This window comes from Dendropsophus ebraccatus, chromosome 9 (genome assembly GCF_027789765.1).
Source record: "Dendropsophus ebraccatus isolate aDenEbr1 chromosome 9, aDenEbr1.pat, whole genome shotgun sequence".
In the NCBI taxonomy this organism is placed as follows: Eukaryota; Metazoa; Chordata; class Amphibia; order Anura; family Hylidae; genus Dendropsophus; species Dendropsophus ebraccatus.
In genome coordinates, this window is record NC_091462.1 from 52,111,139 (window position 1) to 52,131,586 (window position 20,448).

General features: G+C 43.8%; 1 protein-coding gene across 1 annotated transcript in view; it reads left to right on the forward strand.

The window, feature by feature from the left end:
- The window catches only part of EHHADH (enoyl-CoA hydratase and 3-hydroxyacyl CoA dehydrogenase), a 41,202-nt gene that overhangs the window by 12,903 nt on the left and 7,851 nt on the right, over nt 1–20,448 (forward strand). Inside the window, exon 6 of the mRNA XM_069983278.1 lies at nt 14,344–14,685. Coding sequence (XP_069839379.1) covers nt 14,344–14,685 — 342 coding nt within the window. The remainder of the gene's footprint in view (nt 1–14,343; nt 14,686–20,448) is intronic.

The following is a 20,448-nucleotide window of genomic DNA, read 5'->3' on the forward strand; positions in this document are numbered from 1 at the left end:
ATGGACTTTTACTTGACCGCCATATCATTCAGTTCAATGACCAGCCAAGTATGACAAGGATGGCTCAGATATATGGATAAGGGGCCACTTTACACCTAGAGCCACCTTTAACAATTGCCATTATTCATAACTGGTAGACCTAAAATAACTGTTTTTGAGCTTAGATTTTTTTTTCCTGTAGTAAGTGGAGACCAAAAGAGAAAAAAAACAGGAGCAAAAAGGCTGTAGGGAACAAACAAGGCACAAAAGAAAGTACATTACAATTGTGTGTTGTGGATAGATTTTCTCAATAAAACTTATTTTCATAGTAAACCTACATGTTAAGCTTGTATATTTGTTACTTAAGACCCAGCCTTGCAATAAATCTTTCAGTGCAAGTGGTTAAAGTACATTTCTGCTATATGTGACCTATGCCCTAAAGCACAAACTGTTCCTTATGGTACAAAAGGACGTGATAAACTGTAACACTAGACTGTGCGTGTATGGGAAAGAACAATGATCTGTAGCATTTGGTGGTCAGTAGTAGAGTTTGTATGTGGTTGCTGTCAGTGTTATATTGAGTATATACTGTTTACATGGGTTGTGTCTAGGGTCTATTCCTGCAGTTTTATAGTTATCGGATATACCAGACACAGTCTACATCTGACTTTCAGGGCATTTTTTATCCCTATTTAGTTCACTTGTCTTGACTGGAATAAAATGACAGGGCTGCCAGTTGCTAAAACTTGCTGTATGGCATCTCCTGATGGCTGCTATCGGGCAAGTAGACTTTGAATTTCCATGGTTTATATGGGCACACATCTAGAATATTCTATTACATTAATGTAAACTATTCAGCTCCTTTTTATTAGAATAAAATCCTTTACATTTTACAGTGCGTCAACCTTGTTAGAAGATAAGCTGTTTACCTTGTATATTTGTTTGTTTGTGATGAATTCTTATTACCGATAGAACAATAACCGTGCTTGTTTGTGCATCTTGTCAGTACAAGATCCAAAAGGTTAGCCGAGCTTCTATCTCCTGGAAAGTTAATGATTTCAGAAGGAGCCCTCACTACTTTGAATGTTGTTGAATCCTTAATCTATGAAGTAGACTGAGCTATTGACCTAATGTAATAGTAGAGAAGATCATTAATCGTGAACAGACAGTTTAATAGTACGCCCTTATTACCATAGATAAGCATTGTATCCAGCTCCGCACCATATAATGTACTTCTGGCTTAAAAGCAAATGCAGCGGAAAGGGAATTTATCATGAACTAATGATATACTAGATTGTTAAAAAGTAGGTTTGTATTCATTTATTTTTCTATGCTTGTGACCTTCAGTTAATAAATACTGTTTTGCCTATTAGTGGTGAACAGTAGATTGGGTACTCCGCTGCCAATTGTAGAGTGTGAGAATTGCGGCATTTTCCCATTGATGAAAATTGGTTGTTGTTGCAGTTCCTTGCACCACAGTTATTAAAAGTACAGTGAGTGCAGGTACAGATATCAAACAGATTGGTGAGGATGGTGGGAGTTGGACCAACAATGATCTAATATCAGAATAGGTCATCAGTTTTGAAATGCTGAGGCCATTAGATTTCATCCCATTTTAACAATTTCACTTTGGGCAGTCAAAGTACAAAACCGAGGCATGAAGTAAGAGTTCGGTGAACATCACCTAGAATACTATAATCTTTCCTAGGCTAAGTTCACACCCTGTACATAAAACGGCTGTTCACTGGGGAATGTTTAATGCTACCTGGCTGAATTGTTGGGGTTCCTGAACATGTGCACTCAGCAGCTGATCATTAAAGATCTAGGAGAGGAACTGATTTGTTGCAGCTGTGGCATACAGGTATCAGCGTGCTCTTTACAGCAACCCATTCTATCATGTATGATTATAAAGGCAGACTGCATTGGTAGGGGCTGGATTAAGACGGCATATTTCTAATATGGTATCTTTGTAAATGTTTAAAGCGAATGTACCATCTCACAATTCAATTGAATACCTGGTTGATGTCCACATGGCAATCCTGGTAACAGAGTCAATTTTTCTAAAAAGCCATCCAGTTCCCACACTCAGCACCGGTATAGTCATGTCCACTGGCCCACTCTATGCATTGGAGAGAGGCCTGGAGCCCCCAATGTAATGATGTCCCCTCCCTTTGGTGACCCGCCTCCATTTGACTGGCCATGTCAGCAAGGGGAGGGGATACACTGGGAACACCGTCCCACCTCCATTGCGGGCCGGTGCACATAAAGATATCGGCGCAGAGCGCGGGAACCAGGCGGCATTTGTGAAAATGGACTGCACCACCAGGTGCACTGCTCCAACAAGATCATGAATCATTTCTGGTTATAATCCAATCCTGGCTTTGGCTCAAAAAAATCTGTCAGATAATCTGTTGGTGTAATAGGGCCCTAAGGGTGTGTCTCCACATATGCAGTCAGAATGTGATACCAGATTTTTGATACTAGCAAGAAGATTCTGCCTGTGACATTTGACCATTTGTCTATGGTTAACTTTGTATTTCCACTAAATGCCTAGGGAGGGCGGTGTTGCTCCATCTTTCTTTACTATATTGAAAAGAGTCAGAAAGTAGAAATAATTTTCTCTTTATTTTCTATTTAGTATTAATAATACTCATTTTTTTGTAGTAATAAAAGATTGTACATATATGTTCATATTTTAGGGAATTACAAACAAGATATCTAATTTGGTACCATATACACTTATAAAAAATGTGTGTGTGTGTGTACGATTCCGCTGTGGACAGAAACACACAAGAAAATGAAAATGTATAAATCCGAGCGCTTCATAGGACAGTGTGATTGTATGCTATGGAAATTGCATGGCTGATACAGAGAAAAGTACATAAAACAAACATCTATGGACATTCTGTGAGCCCATACACCGCTCTCTAAGTAGAGCCAAGCAGTGACAAGCATATACAAATAGTCATAGTCCTCAGCTAAGACCTGCTACCCACTTATTTTAGCAGTCATTGCACCCAAATCCCCAAAGATTAAAACTTCATGTTACTATATCAGTAGTTTAAAAAAAAAAAAAAAACTTTAGGTACACTTGAAAAGTTATTCCTGTGCACAGAATAAAAGATAACTAGCTGGTCAGTAGGGCTCTGACCACTGGGACCCTCCATTCATTCCTGAGTGAACAGAGTGGAAAGGCACATGATTGTCCCCCTGCACCATTAACTTTCTGTGGGACTTGTAAACATAGTTGAGTATGGTGATTAGCTTTGTCTAAAGGCCCTATTACACACACCGATTATCTGCCTTTACTGCCAATAATTGTCTCGTGTAATAGAAGACAACATGTCGGCTGATCGTTGTCTTTCAACATGTTGAAAGACGAACAAGTAAGATGACAACGATCTGCTGCTGTCTCTCCGTGGAATAGGATCGGTGGCAGCAGACCACTCCTAGCTTCTGCGATCACCTGGGCAGCTCCCCGCCCCCCCCTGGATCTTACCCGCTCACTGCCGGCACATGTAATAGTGGCAGCAGTAAGCGGGGAATAAGGTCAAGCGAGGAATGAGGAGCAAGTGAGCGCTGACAGCACTCATTTGCTCCTCTGCATCGCCCAGTGTAATAGGGGCTTAAAGGACAAGTGCCATGATTCCCAGTAATTGAAGCACATTACAAAGTTATATAACTTTGGTGACAAGCCTTCTTTACCATGAGAACTGTGAATCTGTGGAACAGTCTACCACAGGATCTGGTCACAGCAACAACAGTAGAGGGCTTCAAAACCGGCCTAGACAAGTTCTTAGACCAAAATAATATAAATGCATATGTATAGAACCTATCACCCCTCCCCCTTCCCTGTATCCATCCCCTCCTTGGTTGAACTTGATGGACATGTGTCTTTTTTCAACCGTATTAACTATGTAACTATATATGTAACTATGTAACTCTGTAATATGCTTCAATCACCTATCTGCCTCCTTTCCCTGTCTTTTCCCCCCTCCACCCCCCACCAGGAAGTGTCCTAACTCACACAGACCTGATTACTGTCGTCACCGTCACCAGGAAGCTCCTTCTTATGAGGATGAGTCATCAGCAGGAGGGCTGCTCTAGGTCACCTGACAAGGCAGGGGAGGAGGGGGGGGGCTGTAACAGGAGAAGGAGCTGAGAGAAGAGCTTGGTGACGGTGACGACAGTCATTAGGTCTTTGTGAGTTAGGACACTTCCTGGTGGGGGGTGGAGGGGGGAAAAGACAGGGAAGAGGGGCAGATAGGTGATTGAAGCACATTACAGAGTTATATAACTTTTGTAATGTGCTTCAATTACTGGGACCAGCGACCAGGCATGTGTATTGCTGTTTCATTAACTTGGAAAAGATTAACCTTTTGGCCCAATCTGAGGTCCAGAGCACTCTGGATCAGAGTATCTCTGTACTTTGGCCAGGGTTAAGGGAATGCTGAATGGAGCAGTCTCCCCATTCCCAGCCATTTCAGATGCCCAGAGCATGATATCGCCACCACCATGTTTCACTTAAGCGATGGCATTGGGCAGGTAATGAGCAGTGCCTGGTTCCTTTGGACATGACAATTAAAATGAAAGTGACCCACAATCTGTCCCAGCCAAACCACTTGTACCTTCAGATAGCTGTTTTTAATCCAAGATCTGTCTTGGGGTCCATTCGGCAGGTGATGCAGTTATTGTTCTAAGAAACAACTTTTAAACTTGCAGCCCTGTGTCATACTGGCATGGCCTAGAGTATCTGTGCCCTAACTTTGCACCACCCCTCCGTACCTCCTTCCCACCCTCTTCACCATTAGGAATGCACTGGCAGGATTTTTTCCTTTTCCTCTGCAGTGAACACTGCACAGGAGCCTTAACGATCCATCCCATGTGCCGTGTTTTCACAGGTAAGGAATAGGAGGCAATCTGCCTGGAGCATTCCTAATGATGAGGAGGGCGGACAGGAGGGATGGGGAGGTTGTGCCATCCTAATGCACAGACACTCTAGGCCACGGCAGTTTGACACAGGGCTGCAAGTTTAAGGGTACAAACCCTCTTGCCGGATCCACAGCAAGCGGATCCTTGCTGCGTTTTTGCAGCAAGACTCACTGCGGATCCCAGCCATATACTTTCAATGACAGAAAAAACACGCAGCATGCATGTACATCCCTGCTGCGAGTTTGTCTGTAACCCGCCCCCTTAACCCCCCCCGCCCCCGGAGCTGATACTTTACCTGATCAGGTGAAGTATATGCTCCAGCCAGCCGCCCGCAGCCCCGATCGCTCACCTGCAGCCCCGGCCACCCGATTGCAGTGGGTTTCCTCCGGTTACTCCTGTTTCCTCCAAAACATGCAGATAGGTCAATTAACATTGTGAGCCAAAATGGGGACAGGGACCATCATCGCTCTGTGTAGTAAAGACAATGATCAGCTGATGACAAAGATCTTTAGGTCCTGACCTAAAATCTTTGTCCCTCGGGAGCGCATCACTACATGTAATAGTGTAAAGAACACAAAAAAGCTTGTACATTACCTCTCCACACTCCTGGTGCCTTTCTGTGTCCTCCCTGCAGCCACCAGTGCAACTTCAGAGCGGTCTCTGAAGTGACAGGCCACTCAACCAATCACTGGCTGCTGCTGTCCCGGACAGTGGTTGGCTCAGCGGCCTGTCACTTCAGAGACCGCTCTGAAGTTGCTCCAGTAGCTGTGGGGAGCGTGAGGAAGACAGAAAGACATCAGGACCTTGGATAGGTAATGTATATACTTTATTACATTTCTAGAGCAAGGGCTGCACAGAGATCGCTATTTGAGTCGAACAATAGGCACAGTAAATAGAGTGCCGAGCTATCAGATCTCATAGACAGCGGAACTGCAAAAAAATTTTCGAGCTCCACCAGCAGCTCTTTCCCCATCATGACTTATGGTGCGTTTACACAGAGAGATTTATCTGAGTATTGAAGCCAAAGCCAGGAATGGATTTGAAAAGAGGGGAAATCTCTGTATTTCATTTATGACCTGTTCTCTGTTTATAGTCTGTTCGTGGCTTTGGCTTCAAAAATCTGTCAGATAAATCTCTGTGTAAACACACCATAAGGGCTTGCTCTGATCCGCTGTCAGCTGAGAGACCTTATATAGACCGGGCTGTGTCTTTCCAAATCCTGTCCAGTCACCTAAATTTACTAAAGATGCCTCCAATCAAGGTGTAGAAACGTCTCAAAGATGATCAAGAGAAATGGGAGCCCCCAGGAAATAAATTTCAAATGCCTTAGCAAATGGTCTAAATACTTTTTTTTCTTTTTAATAAAATATCTAAAATTCTGTTTTCACATTCTCATTATGGGTTAAGGTCACACTTACCGAAATTCTATTTTAATGGAAGTGTACATTTTTACCTTTCTATAATAAATGTTACTTCCCCTTTAAGGTACAGAGTAAGCCTGTCAGTATTCTGTGTGAATATTATAATGCATTGCAATTCTAAGACAATGTGTTTGCAGTCAGGATTCACCCTAATGGAAGATATCAGCAGCCATTAACTTTTATATTTCATTGCTGTCCAGAACCAATCTGTGAGGCAAATTATTCTTATTGAAAGGTTTACTGTTACGTCTGGTAACCATGGAGATCGGACTATGTATCTCCCTGTACATGGTGACAACTTTAGATCTACAGACACCTATAACTTATTAGGTCTAACCCCCATAGGATAACAAGCCCCTAGCTAGTATTTATTTTATATTTTTACATTTTCACTCCTTTGTTTTTCTATACGATTTTCTCTTTTGATAAGTTCTACATGTCTTTAGAGAGCATGTGAGCATGGATATGGTATCAAATGAGTACTCATATGTAATAGATATATACAGAGTATTGCAATGTGAACATAGGGTTCTCTAACCCTTAAGATTCCCAATCGTTAACTTAGTATTATGGATAACCACTGTATATTCTCTTGGATTATGCCTTGGATTACGAGCATAATTTGTTCTGGTTCAGGGAAGAAAAAGAGTGCTGCACCTCACACCTATGGCTGATACTAGTGCCCCTAGGCTAAATAAAAAACACATCAGAATTTTGTGTATGATTTGATCAAGCCCCATGTACCTTGTGCCGGTATCTGATACACATGGGTCCCTACACTAAGTCCACACCGTGCCAGTCAGTGGCCACCAACACCGCAGGCACGCACAGTCAGGGAACGGGGGGCCATGGGACGGCCCTGCGACCCCCATGCCACAGGACCAGACCCAAAAACACCACACCAGAACCCGGCCAGCACCGCCGGCGGAGAAGGTCGCCCCCAAACAGCACAAGTCTGGATGAGGTATTGCGCTCACCATAGCTGCTGCAGACAGAATGGGAAAAGACAGGAGGGATTAAAACCATGTGCACTCAGGTGTCTCCTGCTAATTGCGGTCATGTGGGTCTCACCAGGAGGAGTGCAAAACACTGAGAAATTTGTTCTGGGACTGTGCTTGTAATCTAAATCACTCTTATACCAAAGCAAATTTTCCCATAAGAAATCATTGAAATGCAGACAATTGGTTCCACACCCTCAAAATGTTTTTTTATTCAGAATAACATGTGAAACAAACATTTAGAAAGCTGTATATGTGATATTATAAGTTACTGTACCTTATAGCCATTAGCATGTGAAGTATAATGTATAGTAAGGGCATAAACCTGAAAAACAGCAGCAGTTTGTATAGCTGAGTGTGAGTGCAAGCACATTATAGCAGCAGTGTGTATAGCTGAGTATAAGTGCAGGCACATTATAGCAGGAATGGAGAGGATGGGAAACAGACTGTAGGGATCATGAAGGAATGAGCAGGACATATGTGGGCACAGTATAGAAGCACTCTCTGTCCGGGAAGAGAGGGGTTACAGCTATGGAGAAATTACCTCTCCAATCTAGTACCCTGATGCAAGCCCCAGCCTGAAGTGGATCTGCTATGATTTGGAAGGTGAGGGAGACTTCCTGAGTCAGAGTGCAGGGCTGTAGACCCCGCTATGCAGACCATGCCCCTCCCCCCCTCCCCCTCCCACCCAGTACAGGGAGCTCTTAAACCAAGTTACAATTTTGAAAACTGTGAGCTCTTCTTGCAAAATGTTTTTAATTCAAGTTAATTAAACCAAGGTACCACTCTACTGTGTATAGTTTATGAATGCCTTCAGTAAGTAAGGTTATAAGGCATTTATAACCCCATAAGGTGTCTCCCAGAATTTATACAAGATGCAGCACTTATAACACCCTGTATCACATACACCAGGCTTCTTAATCTTTTCTCCTGGCACTTCATCAACCAGAACAGGTTATGCCTGAGTCTCACTAGCGGTCACACTCCATGGCAAGATGAAAGATGTATCTCCATTTACCCTTCATTTGTCTTCTGAGCACAGTACGGCACTAAAAGAAGAATTGTCAGATATGTGCTAAATGAATTGTGCAACCAGAAAGACCTGTGCAGCACGCCGCGCTCCATCTGTGTTTATAAGTTTCTGCTTTCACTATGGGAGATTTGTCTGTATGGGGTGCAGGGGTGCAGTGGCGTACACGAGTGAACAGTTAGAACATGTGGCTCTCCAGCTGTTGCAAAACTTCAATTCTCAGTATGCATCAATGTAAGTGTGAGTCTCTGCACAGTGCTGCAGAATATGTTAAAAATATGATGCTATTTTGTCATTGCTTAAATATTGTATATGGTATGTTAAAGATTTTTTTTTATTTTTTAGAATTTATGCAAATAACACTTAATGACTATATAAAGAAAAAAATATAAAAATATCCCTTTTCTAGACTTAAAGGAGAAGTCCGGCGAAAATTATTTTTTTTATATGTTATTACTGATGGAAAGTTATACAATTTTCTAATGTACATTAATTATGGGAAATGCTCCTATACTGCTAGTTCCCTTAATTTAATGTACCAGGAAGTGTTAGAATTCTCTCAGAAGCAGTGACGTCACGACGAAAGGTGTAATTCCTATAGAGTGTCCAGCAGGGACGCACTATATATAGAAGTCAATGAGTACCATTGACTTCTATATATAGTGCGCCCCTGCTGGACACTCCATTGGAATTACAATGGATGTGTATGTAATGTAATATACAGTGTTTTTGACTGAATACATTTATGAAATACTTTGGGGAGCAAGTGTCCTTGCTCCCCAAAGTATTCCATAAATGTAAGCAATCAGTACATCACAGTAAGCCCGCCACTGCCGCCGCTACCGAACGCCCGCCGCTGTGGACTACTCTCAACTACTACTCTCCCCACTTGCTCATAGCATGGGCAGGTGATGGGAAAGTAGTAGCCGGGTTATATGGCTGAGATCGCCGCCGAGATGCCGCGCAGGGGGAGCCGCTCATCACTGCAGCTATCATCCCCCCTCCTGCTGCTTCCTTACTCTATGTGATAGCAGACTTCCTGCCCGGCCGCCGGCACGTGTGAACGGAGAGCGGCGGCCGGGCAGGAAGCCAGCTATCACATAGAGTAAGGAAGCAGCAGGAGGGGGGAGCGGAGGGGGATGATGGCTGCAGTGATGAGCAGCTCCCCCTGCGCGGCATCGCGGCGGCGATCTCAGCCATATAATCCGGCTACTACTCTCCCATCACCTGCACATGCTATGAGCAGGTGGGGAGAGTAGTAGTTGAGAGTAGTCCACAGCGGCGGGCGTTCGGTAGCGGCGGCAGTGGCGGGCTTACTGTGATGTACTGATTGCTTACATTTATGGAATACTTTGGGGAGCAAGGACACTTGCTCCCCAAAGTATTTCATAAATGTATTCAATCAAAAACACTGTATATTACATTACATACACATCCATTGTAATTCCAATGGAGTGTCCAGCAGGGGCGCACTATATATAGAAGTCAATGGTACTCATTGACTTCTATATATAGTGCGCCCCCTGCTGGACACTCCATAGGAATTACACCTTTCGTCGTGACGTCACTGCTTCTGAGAGAATTCTAACACTTCCTGGTACACTAAATTAAGGGAAATAGCAGTATAGGAGCATTTCCCATAATTAATGTACATTAGAAAATTGTATAACTTTCCATCAGTAATAACATATAAAAAAATAATTTTCGCCGGACTTCTCCTTTAAGTTTACAGTGAGTAAATGATAACATATACTGTATATGTTCTGAACCAATGTATAGCTATTAATATATTCAGCTGAGAAGTGGATAGAATTGTACCCTGTGTAGACAATGCTCTGTGAGTTAAAAACAGGAATCTAGGTTGTTTAGTTTACAGAGAATGGCTTAGCATAGCACAAATATAACCATGTCTTAAAGGACAATTCTGGGCAGTGGGATTTTTTGCAGAACGTACAGGGAGGAGGGGAAGGATGAAATAACGTGCACTTAACCTCCCTGACTCCAGTGCTGGTGACCGCATACCGCAGCTCTTTCTGGCCTGAGTGGGGATCTTGGATGTGACATTCCAGGCCCACTCATCCAGTCAACACCAAAAAATTACATGGGAGACCCCAGTAGAGAAAATGAAATCAATCATCAGTTAATCAGTCAATTACAGAAAAACAACAAATAAAAACAAGACCTGGGGAGGTGGGAGACCATGTTGCTGGGACAAGTTATTTAAAGTGCCAGTGCATCCATATATATTGTAAATATTGTAAATGTATAGTATAATTCATCCAGCATAAAGTGCATAGTAAAAACTGCTAGTGCCTTTTGCTACAGTACGCTAATAGGAATCACATACATATAAACAAGTACATATAGATGGCAATGATTGTTACCAGTATGCAACACAGGTCCCAGTCCACTGATCCCCCACCTCACACTCCAACGCCTTATTGCCTGGCTTCGCACTCATCCAGTCAGCTAACACAGTGGGGTCCTGCTGGCTGAGCAGGCCTGGAATGTCACGTCCCAGGTCCCCTCTCTAACCAGGAAGCGGCTGGGGACCGCTATGCGGTACATGGCCACCAGTACTGGAGTTGGGGAGATAAGTGCGCATTATTTCATTCATCCTTCCCCTCCCTAGCAGTTCTGCAAAAAATCCCTCTGCCCAGTATTGTCCTTTAAGGCCCATTTAAACAGACACACCTACTGAACACAACACAAATGGCAATCCAGTAGGTAGAAGATCCTTTTGCCCACCTGAATAATTGTGAGGCCAGTGTCACAAGAACAATCGCTGGATTGTTTGTGCAGTCCTTCACTTATATTATTTTCAGCTGCACATCCCCTGTTTACAGAGAGATGCGTGGTGGCTTAAAGAAGAAATCCCATGGATTGTAAAAGTGCCAGGAAGGCGGGGGTGGGTGAGAAAATAACAAACAAGTGAACTCACCCATCCCCGTGCCTCTGGTCCCGCAGCACTGCTGGCTGCAATGTCAGAAACCCAGTTGAATGATTACCTAGCCAGGCCATGACGTTGCTGCTGCAGGAGCTGTGTACGTGACGTACCTGGTATCTGTCAGAAGATGGCAGCTGGCGGCGTTGAACAGGACCCTGGAGCGGCGCAACGGAGGCACGGGGACGTGTAAGTTCACTTGTTTGTATTTTTCTCACCCACCCCGCCTGCCTGCAGTTTTTTACAGTTTGTGGGACTTCCTCTTAAACGCTGTTTTGTTTTTTACACCGGGTAATTATCTGTCTCCTCCATCCCTACTGTAGTAACTTTGCTAATCAAGTCTAGTTCCACTAACTGAGGTAGTAATAATATTTACATGGATTGTCTTAGGAAATCTAACATTTGCTTATGTAAAAAAAAAAAAAAAAATTAATAGGGTCTTAAAAATATTCACAAAACATCCTCCCATGGTAAAATCCGATTTTTCAAAAATATATTTTTTAATCAAGTGCGGATTAGTCTAAAGTTAAACCATTAAAATACATGCAAAGTAAATGGTATTAATAAAAAAAAAAATAATTATCTATAAAAAAGTGACCAAATAAAACAAAATTGTACAAATAAAATATACAGAGCAATAAAGCCTCATACAGCTCCATAGATGGGAAAAATAGGCACAAGGCACAGGGGTCAGAACAGAGAATTTTTAACTTTAATTTTTAAAGTAGCAAAATAAAGCAAAATCTTTATAATTGGGAATCAGTGTGATTGTACCCCCCCCCCCCAAAAAAAATACAGATAACATATCAGTTTTTTTACATTTTGCCCCATAATTAGTTTTTAATGTCACTGTATATTTAATGATAACAATGAGCACAATAAGAGCTGTATCACCATTGTATACAAGCGCTGATTTGCTAGATGGGCACTCAGTTACTGAGCCTATTACACAGCTTAACTGTCCTGCAGCAAGGGCTGCACGGACATAATTAGCGATGTCTGTGCAGCCCTTGCCTTTAGTATAAAAAAAAATAAACCTTTATACATACCTTTCCATATACCCCGGTGCCTTTGCCCAAACCTAGTTATCCTTCTGGCTTCTGCCCTCTGCCCAGCAGCCACTGAAAGAGCTGCAGGGCCGATCTCTGAAGTGACTGGCTGCTCAGCCAGTCACTGGCGGTGGTGCTGGCCCTATCCGGCCAGTGGCATTGTCCCATAATTGGCTGATTGTTTTCTTTATTACACGGAGGGATAATCTGCCAAATCGGCAGATTCAGCAGATTGTCGCTCCCTGTAATAGGGCCCTAAGTGCAATTGGTCCCGCTAAAACGTTTTTCAAGTCAGTTTGCTAAATTTTAGGTGAATTCTCTTCAGATTATCTTCCATCTGCTTTATTCTCCAGCTTTTCTTGCTGACGGGACTAAATAGAAAAGAAGATACCAGTATACCACCATTTTTTAAGCTTTTAGTGTAAAAATGCTTATCTGTCTGAAAGTTTCAAATAAAGAGTAATTGCTCCTAACATTAAGAGGCACCATAGAAATTTACTCATGTAAAACAAATAAAGGAGCAACAAGATTAATAAAACATATAAAAGAAAAACACCAAGGAAGGACAGACTGTTTAAAATTTGTAGGTTTAGAACGAGTAAGAGGTAATGCAAGTACAGACGTAAATAAAATATTATTACAGAAAGAAAGTCGCCTCATATTAGCAACAAAAGCAGAAGGCGAAATTGGACTCAATGATAAAGTGGAATTAAATATGTTCATATAAGTCACCACATAGAAGGTCGCAGTAAATTGTAATTTTAAATGATTTTAAATGTTTGTTTTTTGTAAACGCCCACTTGCACACGTCACGGTGTAAAACCCTTTTAACTCCGGACTTGTGGGAGAGGCGTTATCAGTAGAAGCGCGCATGCGCGCGAAACAGCTGTAATCACCCTGCTTCATCAGTGCTTGGCGTCTACTATGTGGCCTCCGATGTCCGGATAATTGTTCATGCACGTTTAATAATAAAGAAAAGATCACAAATCGGGTGAGTGCCCTCTACCTTTCTTCTAAAAACAGTGGAATCGCATGTTTGTACAGTTTTTCTGAGTGAGCACCAACCAGTGATCCCCGAATTTTCTAAAAATAAAAATACAAGTATAAAGTCTAGTGACTCCCCAAATAATAAGTTCCCAAAAAACAAGTCCTTATAGCCTCAAACAGCAGCAGTGCCGGTTAACTGTATCCTTGATTGTGGGACCATAGAAATTTGGCATTGCTGAGACAGCCAGCAGATTATGCCACTTATCTGAAAGTACAGCTTACATAGGAGTTTCCCCAATGCAAGCCAGTAAATGCGTAAGAAGTCTATTTTGTCTGTCTCCGCCAGAGGGGACAGTAAACTAAATCTCTTCGCAGCTGGTGCTAGCGTTTGAGGAACGGACTGAGACCGTCTTGTTTGGAACATTCATTTTTCCTCAGGACAGGAGACTGAAATAAACTGCTTAGCAACTACCAGCATCCAACCTGCCTTCCCTTCCCAGCAGAACAGAACACAAGATGCTGTCATTTTTCTGCTTTCCCAAATTGTAGGAGATGAAAGAGATGTTTCCATCTGTCACCTCCTGCTTCAGGGGTGAAGGAGCATCCGATTTGCTTGTATTACACCAGTGCTTTATACAGCCTGCAGCAAGGAGAGAACAAGGGAGAGACCAGGCAGAAGAAAGAAGAAAACTATTATCCAAGAAAATCAACTTTCTAGATGTGACGGTTGTGTCGGTGCTGATAGGACTTCTGTGAAAGGCTTTAAAAGCACCTTCTGTATTCCTTAAAAATCTGCTATACTCATTTTACATGCATTTAGTATGAATAACCTGCTGACCAATAGGGAAATCTAGGTTTTCCCTAGAACGCTCCTATAAGTATGTATGTTGACTCTGTATACTTCTATATATGTGTTGTGAACAGTATCCTAAGCAAGTATAGATGAGAGGACTGTATTTCTAAGAAGTAAATACATTTAATCTTATTGTTTTCCTTCCTTTAGGACGCGATTTAGCCAAGCGGAGACTTAGCACTAACCATGTACCATCCAATCCTCACATGGACAGCTTCTTTGACACGGCTGTGGACAGAGTGAAGAAGCAGTATCGTGGGGCTCGAGCTCCCATAGCCTGTATAGAGGCCATAAGGGCCTCAGTCCAGAAGCCATACCATTCTGGTTTAGAGAAAGAGAAACAATTATTTGCATCCCTCTGGGCTTCTGGCCAGCCTCAAGCACAGCAATATGCCTTCTTCTCAGAAAGAAGTGTTGGGAAGTGGACGCATCCGTCCGGTGGTAGATGGGACACTGTTGCACCGAAACCTGTCCGCACAGCTGCAGTTATAGGTAAGATTATAACAATATCAACTCATAAAGCCTAAGGCCTGAGGGGACCAAGGCCACAGGGGACCAAAACTGACTGGCTTTGCCAAAAGCAGCCAATTACAGCTCAAATTCAATGTTAGCAGAGCCCATTTTGGTTTCAGGGCCATTGACTTGAATGAGCATGTGCTGCAATATGATGCAGCTCATAGACATGAGGGGTGGTTTTTGGAAAATGGGCACTGTTTTTAGGCTCTTTTTGGAGTTCGTTCCCCATCTGCAAACTCCCAATCACTAAACTGAGGCCGGAAAAAATGTAAGTTTGTTCTCTGTTTAGGTGGTTTTCAAGGTGGTTTCTGTTTTCCTTTTTTTTTGTTTTTTAAAGTCAGATCAGATAGATGTGCAGCTCGGGATAGTGCAGTCGAAAGCAACTGCATATAGGGTTCAGCTATAGGAGATAAACCCACAAAATATAAACACGGAGACACCCACGCACACATACAGACACCCTCCTACCCCACAGCCTCCAAGAACAGCAATATCTATTAGGTTTCTGTTTTTCTCAGGGACTAAGTAGTTCAGTCCTCTGATCTTTTTTATGAAGCGGGATCCAGTAAAATAAGCATACCATGGTGTATACGTTTTTTTTCTCTTTTTCACATAGGAGTATGTGTACTGCCATCATACCCAAATGGCAGAGGTATCAGTCAAGTGGTGCCCCAAAATACCCCCCTTGACAACAAAAAACACATGGTGTGAAAAGAACCTTATAAATCCTATATATCCACTTTAGTTTGGGCAATATTAACATTAAGGGTACAAACCCACTTGACGTATTTGCTGCGTGAATCAGTCTTAAAAATAAGCAGGCAAAACGCAGGTTGGCTTTATACAATTGTTCTGCGTTAAAATACGCAATTGCGTATTTTAACACAGAACAATTGTATAAAGCCAACCTGCGTTTTGCCTGCTTATTTTTAAGACTGATTCACGCAGCAAATACGTCAAGTGGGTTTGTACCCTAACAGTTTTTTTTCTCAACAACACAGACCCCCACCTGTACTTGTAGCGATTCACTGTAGTGTATAGTGATAATAATGAGCCTTCAGATTCAATCGTGGAGACCAGGAAAGATAGCAGGACTCACAATACAGTGTAGATAATCTAGTCTATTCCCATTCCCCTTCATCTATCAGTTGTCTAGAATACTCCTTTAATAATCTGAGACATGTCTGTGAAAATAAATGAGCTGCGGAGGAATCCACCTGTGCTTCAATGCACCAATACCCCGTGCAGATTGAGGATTGTTGGTGGGGATTATTAAACATTATGGAGTATTTATTAGAATGATTGCACATTTGGTTTGGCGGATACATCCGTGATCAGAATATGTTCCCATTATAATCACACCTGCATATGCTGATGATTACTATAGGTCTAAGAGTGTAGACAGAAGGATTTTACACAGACCCTTAAGGGTTTGGTTCTGTACATTGTGTTCACCCTGCTGGAAGTTGAAAGATACAAGGGGTGTGTATGGAATAGGTTGTGTAGTCGTGATTGCCGCTCATTGATCGGGGGCTGTAAACAACTTGTAGACAATCGGTGCATAAGAGCCTTCTCTTCAACTAGAGGCTTAAAAGTACAGCAAGCTGTGGGCTTAGTAGATGCTTATTCTTCAGGCCTGAGCTATATTTACACAGGTTGCATCTGTTATATGACGGCTGTTTAAAGGGCCTCTGCCACTACAATAGACTGCGCTCAGTGAATGCATTTGTAAGCCCACCTGATGCTCCCCATAAGTTTGGTCATAGGGATAGAAACCTAGCACAGTGTATGTATATAGGGAACACTCATTGTCAGTGAGTCTTTAGTAGGGCTCTGAATAGGGCTGCAGTGCATTTAATCATATACCGACATTACATCAGGTCATGGCTTATATTCTTATTATTATAGTGCTTGAAAAGCACTATATTGTAATTCATATTCGTCTTCTTCTTCCGTTTCTTCTTCTTCCAGACATTTTTCTGCGCTTAATACAGCCCGAACCGCTTTGCGTACACACTCCATTCAAACTGCGTTTCGAAGCCCTCGGCGGTGTGAGGTGTGCTATCTATTTTTCGTTTCGATCGGATTTGTCGTTTTTAAGAAATTTACGTTAAACGACCCCAAATTTCCCATAGAAAATAATGGCCCATTGCAAATAATGGCCACACTCTAACCGCTAACAGACAATCTCGGCACATATGCAAATAGCTGAAAAATAGCAGCCAATAGGAGCTCTATGGTATCACACCATCCACAGTCACATGTCCACTATTGGCCAATAGAAGATGTAATATATGGAAGGTCCTTAATGATTTTGTCTCACTGGCATGAGTAAGGTTGTCATGGTAACCGAGCAATGATCTTTACCATTATAAGTACCCAGATCACTCTTAAAGGGACCCAGGTCGCCCTTAAAGGGACCCAAGTCGCTCTTAAAGGGACGGGAGCCATGTCGCTCTTAAAGGGATCCAAGTCGTTCTTAAAGGGACCCAAGTCACTCTTAAAGGGTCCAATGTAGCTCTTAAAGGGATCCAAGTCGCTCTTAAAGTGACGGGACCCAAGTTGCTCTTAAACGGACGGGACGCATGTTGCTCTTAAAGGGACCCAAGTCACTCCAAAAGGTATGGGACCCATGTCGCTCTTAAAGAGACCCATGTCGCTAGAGCGACCTGGGTCTTTTTAATAGCGACCCGGGTCCCTTTAAGAGCGACCTGGGTCCCTTAAAGAGCGTCCTGGGTCCCTTTAAGAGCAAAATGGGTCCCTTAAAGAGCGACCTGGGTCCCTTAAAGAGCGACCTGGGTCCCTTAAAGAGCGTCCTGGGTCCCTTTAAGAGCAAAATGGGTCCCTTTAAGAGCAAAATGGGTCCCTTTAAGAGCGACCTGGGTCCCTTTAAGAGCAAAATATATCCCTTTAAGCGTGAAATTGGTCCCTTTAAGAGTGAAATTGGTCCCTTTAAGAGCGACCTGGGTCCCTTTAAGAGCAAAATGGGGGGGGGGGGGGGATACGGGCAATCTGGGGAGGATACGGGCAATCTGGGGAGATTACGGGCAATCTGGGGAGATTACAGGCAATCTGGGGAGATTACGGGCAATCTGGGGAGATTACGGGCAATCTGGGGTGGTTATGGGCTGTCTGGGATAATTATGGGCTATCTGGGGAGATTCCCGGCAATCTGGGGTGGTTACGGGCAATCTGGGGTGGTTACAGGCAATCTGGGGTGGTTACAGATAACATGGGGTGGTTACAGGTAATCCGGGCTGGTTACAAGTAATCCAGGGTGGTTACGGGTAATCCAGGGCACTTGACTTTGGTGAGAGGTGTAAAAAAGTGCTGGCACCATTTTGGTACAGGTAATCTGGGGTGGTTACGGTCAATCTGGGGTGGTCACGGGCAATCTGGGGGTGTTTACTGGCTGTATGGGGTGGTTATGGGGTGTTTACTGGCCATATGGGGTGGTTATGGGCAATCTTGGGGTGTTTACTGGCTATCTAGGGGTGGTTACTGGCTATCTGGGGTGGTGATGGGCAATCTGGGGGTGATGGGCAATCTGGTGGTGTTCACTGACTATCTGGGGTTGCAACGGGCAATCTGGGGTGGTTACGGGAAATCTGGGGTGGTGACGGGCAATCTGGGCTGGTTGCAAGCAATCTGGGGTGGTTGCAAGCAATCTGGAGTGGTTACAGGCAATTTGGGGAAGTTACAGGCAGTCTGTGGCAATCTGGGGTGGTTACGGGCAATCTGTGGTGGTTACGGGCTGTCTGGAATGGTTATGGGCTATCTGGGGGGATACGGGCAATCTGGGGAGATTACGGGCAATCTGGGGTGGTGACGGGCAATCTGGGGTGGTGACGGGCAATCTGGGGTGGTGACGGGCAATCTGGGGTGGTTATGGGCTGTCTGGGATGGTTATGGGCTGTCTGGGATGGTTATGGGCTATCTGGGGAGATTACGGGCAATCTGGGGTGGTTACGGGCAATCTGGGGTGGTTACGGGCAATCTGGGGTGGTTACGGGCAATCTGGGGTGGTTACAGGCAATCTGGGGTGGTTACAGGTAATCTGGGGTGGTTACAGGTGATCTGGGGTGGTTACAGGTAATCCGGGGTGGTTATGGGTAATCCAGGGCACTTGACTTTGGTGAGAGGCGTAAAAAAGTGCCGGCACCATTTGGAACAAGCGATCAGTGGTATATAGTATATACTGCTGATCACTTGTACTGGGACCACACCGGGTGGTCACCGATCATTGCCCCATGCTCTCCGCCACCTCCGGTGGTGGAGAGAATGAAGCTTTGATCATTTTTAGGAATCCATCACTGTGAACAGAGTCTGTTCACAGAGATGGCGGCGGCCATCTTGGATCAGATGGCTGCCCTGGGAGGGGAGGGTCAGTGACCAGGTCACTAGGGTTAATTCTGGGGACAGGGGGGGACATGTTCTCATCTCCTCTTACTGTGGATTCACGGTGAGAAGAGATATAAGCGTTCAGCTGCGCTGGCAATGTCTGTTACCGGTGACCGCCGTTATACTGGTAATAATGGCGATCGCCGGTGAGGGGACTTGCCAGGACTGACCCCACACTCTGCCCCAACCCCTCAGCTACCTCCAGTAGCTGAAAGGAGGAGGCTGCGGGCATTACCGGCGCCGCTGCACTATTCTGCACCATCGCCATAAAGAGCTGATGGCAGCAGTATAGAGCCCATTAGTGATCGCCGTAAAAATCCGTATCGGCGGTCACTCATAGCATAATACATGTATTCTCTGGGTCACTACGGTTACGGCGATACCACATTTGTATAGGTTTTTTTAACTATTATCACTTTGGCGCAATAGAAACTATCTTCCTAGCAAAAACCCACAAAAACTGCCGCCGCATTGCAAGATCCATAGCGTTCTCATCTTTTGCGCGACAGAGCTGGTTTTGGGCTTATTTTTTGCGGGAAGATCTGTAGTTTCTATTGATACCAAGTTTTATATGTATATGACTTTTTGATCTCTTTTATGATGTATTTTCTAAAGTGGATTGATAAAATACAGCTATTCTGGTACTGTTTTTTTATTTATTTTTTTTACAGCGTGTGTCGTGCGATATAATTATTGATATAATTTTATAGATTGGGTCGTTACGGACGTGGCGATACCAAATATGTATAGGATTTATGTTTTTGATCACTTTTATGTCACGTTTTATTGGGTATAGGGAATGTAATGCATCTTTATTATGGGGGGGCTGTGTTGTGTTTGGTGCACATTTTTTTTCACTTTTTTTTACTTTTACACTAGTGTACATTACTGTACACTAGTGTAAAATACTTTGATCACTGATACAATACATTGCAGTACCTGATGTACTGCAATGTATTGTATCATGCCTCATGCTGACAGGCAATAGCCACAGCCACCCCTGTCAGCATGAGGCATCTCCATGGTGACCCCGGGGACCTTCATTAGGACCCCGGGATCACCATGGAGACATTGGGACCCCGGACGGCGCCGCGGGACATCGCGATCGCGTAAGTGACCCACGGCGCCGTCCTGGATCCACCGGGACCCGTTAGATGCCGCTGTCATGCTTTGACAGCGGCATTTAATGGGTTAAACTGCCCGGAGCGGAAAATCCTCCACTCCGGGCAGTTACAGGAGGGGGTCAGCGGTCACACCGCTGATCACCCGCTCTGCAGCCGCCGCCGGGTGGTAATTTATTCCGATGCGCCCGCCGTTAAAAGGCGTACGCATCGGAAT